Source organism: Amphimedon queenslandica, unplaced genomic scaffold (assembly GCF_000090795.2).
Source record: "Amphimedon queenslandica unplaced genomic scaffold, v1.1 AMPQUscaffold_11715, whole genome shotgun sequence".
Lineage (NCBI taxonomy): Eukaryota > Metazoa > Porifera > Demospongiae > Haplosclerida > Niphatidae > Amphimedon > Amphimedon queenslandica.
In genome coordinates, this window is record NW_003548043.1 from 1 (window position 1) to 2966 (window position 2966).

A 2966-nucleotide genomic window follows, 5' to 3' on the forward strand; every position below is an offset into this window, starting at 1 on the left:
TAGTCATTGACAAACTATTATATTTAATTCATAATTCAAACACGTGATTTATGATAAATTCATTTTAAAATTTTATTAGGAATTACTGAAACTTAAGATACCATTTCATTTACTACTTGGTAAAGCCCAATCCTGTCTTCCTCCATTCATTGCTAAGGAAAGTGTCTCAGTTGTTGTGTGTGACTTCTCTCCATTGAGAGTTCCTCTTGGATGGGTAAAGGAAACTGGGGCTGAACTGGATAAAATTAAAGTACCATTAGTCCAGGTACAGTGTATGTGTTACTGTGATTTGTGTAAGCTATTAAAGTATGTTGTTATTTGTAACTAAAGTTTTTATTAACTACCTAATAGGTGGATGCACACAACATAGTGCCAGTATGGCTGGCATCTGATAAACAGGAATATGCTGCTAGGACCATCCGTAATAAAATACACAAGTTTCTGCCAGAATTCCTAACAGAGTTCCCTCCTGTTACTGTCCATACTCATAACTCTAAGCTAACAATGAAAGTAAGGACCTTATGATATTGGGAGGTGTATGAGTATTGCTTTACTAGTCAACTAATTGGATTAAAGCAAAGGAGAGCCTTGAAATTGATATGACAGTCAGTGAAGTCTCATGGGTTACTCCTGGGACATGTAATACATGTAATACATGTAATCAAAAACAACATTAGATCTACATATATCCATATTAAAGGGGAGGAGTACTATACTCTACCCATTAATCTTAAGGTGGCAAAATGCATGCAATCATATGCATCATTTTCACAAAATTCAGATTCTTATCAATACATGTAATCAAAAACAACATTAGATCTGCATTAATTTATTTAACTTCATTCTGTTCCAGTGTCAACACTATAAAGTAAAGAGACTTCGCTTTCTTTAGGAGCACTATAATATGTCCTTGCATTAGTTGAGGCTATAGTTTCAATAGTATAAACAGGATCAGCCGCATTATTAAAGTTAGCTGATGGCTTTTCTTGTGGGTTTAACTGTGATGGAGCCCCACAGCATTTCAAAAGGCAGATGTGGATAGCTACGGCTATTCCAACAAAAAGACCCCAACTAGGCCCAGTTGATGCATGTAATACAAACAGAAAAAACTCGGTTTCAGGTACTATTGCTCCATAGATCCTTTGAATAGCCGAAGGAAGGAATAATATTATGAATATTATAGGATACAATATTAAAGGGAGGATTTTTTTGAAAGCTTTTTTCCGCCTCTCCACTGGTCTTTGAAGTAAAGGATCACATTCCTCCTGTGTTTTGCTTGAGCTACAGTAAGATCACTACATTATATTACGATTCGAAAAGAAGACACTCCTCCACTATTCATAGAAGTATCTGGAAATGTGAACATAACTTACTCTTTACGGACTGTTTTGATTAATGGTGAATTCCCTGTTCTTTATGAACAGAATGGCACTCAAAGTTTCAAATCCAATGGTAATGGAAATACATCAAATGTTTCAGGTAGTGTGTTAATGATTAATTATAATCAACTTATTATAATTATTGTTACTGTAGGGGCTTCAGCTCTTGAATATTGGTTGTTTTTAACTTTCCTTTGTTCCATGCTAGTTATATTACTAACTTCTTTATAAACTTGTAGTTAAGTAGATGTGAGTTTGGCTATTGCTAGTAATCATTCATTTTTCACACTTTAAAAAAAATAAAATCTATAATTTATTACATAAATTTATATTTATATATTCTGTATTAAGTTCACTTTATTGTGGTCCAGTGTCAGCAAAAAGTAAGGAGACTTCACTTTCTCTGGGAGCATAATATGTCCTTGCATTAGTTGAGGCTATAGTTTCAGTAGTATAGACGGGATCATTGTTTGTCTGATTATTGTTAGCTCCTGATGGCTCATTTTGTGTGTTTAGCTGTAATGGAATCCTACAGCATTTCAAAACACAGATATGTATAGCTATGGCAATTCCAACAAAAAGACCCCAACTAGACCCTGTTGATGCATGTAATACAAACAGGAAAAATCTTGTATCACCAGGTTCTATTACCCCATAGATCCTATGAATAGCTGAAGGAAGGAATAATATTATAAATATTATAGGATACAATATTAGAGGGAGGATTTCTTTGAAAGCCTTTTTCTGCTTCTCAACTTGTCTTTGAAGTAAAGGATCACATTCCTCCTGTGCTTTACTTGAGCTACAGTAAGACTGATACATCAATACACTGACCGTTATAATAATCATCAGCAGATCAAGGAAAAGTAAAAGTAGGCCAGGAATATAAAGGAAAAGGTATTGTTCTGTAAAACCTAATGGTAGTTTTTTATTACAGTCCCAATTCTTTATCCAGCACCATGCACCTGCTATGCCATACAGATTATTAACAAATGGAATCCAAGCAAAGAGCAACGGAATACCAAAAGACGTCAAAATGTACAGTGGTTCTAAACGACGTAAGTCTTTAGAGAATACAGCAAATGCAAAAAGGTGAAAAGTCAGCCAGAAGGTGACAAAAAATTTTGAATTCACAGCAATGGTTAGAAAAAATCCAACAATATCACAGCTAATATTCCAAGCAAGCGTATGGTTTGAGCTGTCATTGAAAGAGATGAAACTAAGCTCTGATGCACAAACAAATGAGAAAAACAGTGTAGAGATTAGCTGATACATGACTAGCCTGTGTGCTAATCTCCTGTACAATTTATAATAGCAAGTGAAGATTAGTGTCACAGTACATATAACTGTAGATAAGCTACCTACTCCTCCAAATATGTACAGCAAGGTGTTCTTTTCAGTTGAGTTCAACTGAGAATGGCAACTGTTACTGCCTGAATCATTTACATTTAGATCTATATCCATCAAGTTAGAACTGGCTGATAGAAACAATAGAATTGTGTACTCATCAAAATAATTTTGCTTGACTCTGCGTACCATATATGGTATCATTAGCAATATTCACACTGCATGCTATGCAGATATATG

At 34.6% G+C, this 2966-nt stretch overlaps 1 protein-coding gene across 1 annotated transcript; it reads left to right on the forward strand.

The window, feature by feature from the left end:
* Positions 1–79: 79 nt before the first annotated feature.
* On the forward strand, positions 80–862 carry LOC100633573 (deoxyribodipyrimidine photo-lyase-like; the record flags this gene model as incomplete). The annotated part of the gene is made up of 3 exons (XM_003390825.3): positions 80–265; positions 352–510; positions 558–862. Coding segments are annotated over 3 exons (465 nt in total), but the record flags the coding sequence as incomplete, so codon positions are not given.
* Between the last annotated feature and the right edge of the window lie 2104 nt (positions 863–2966).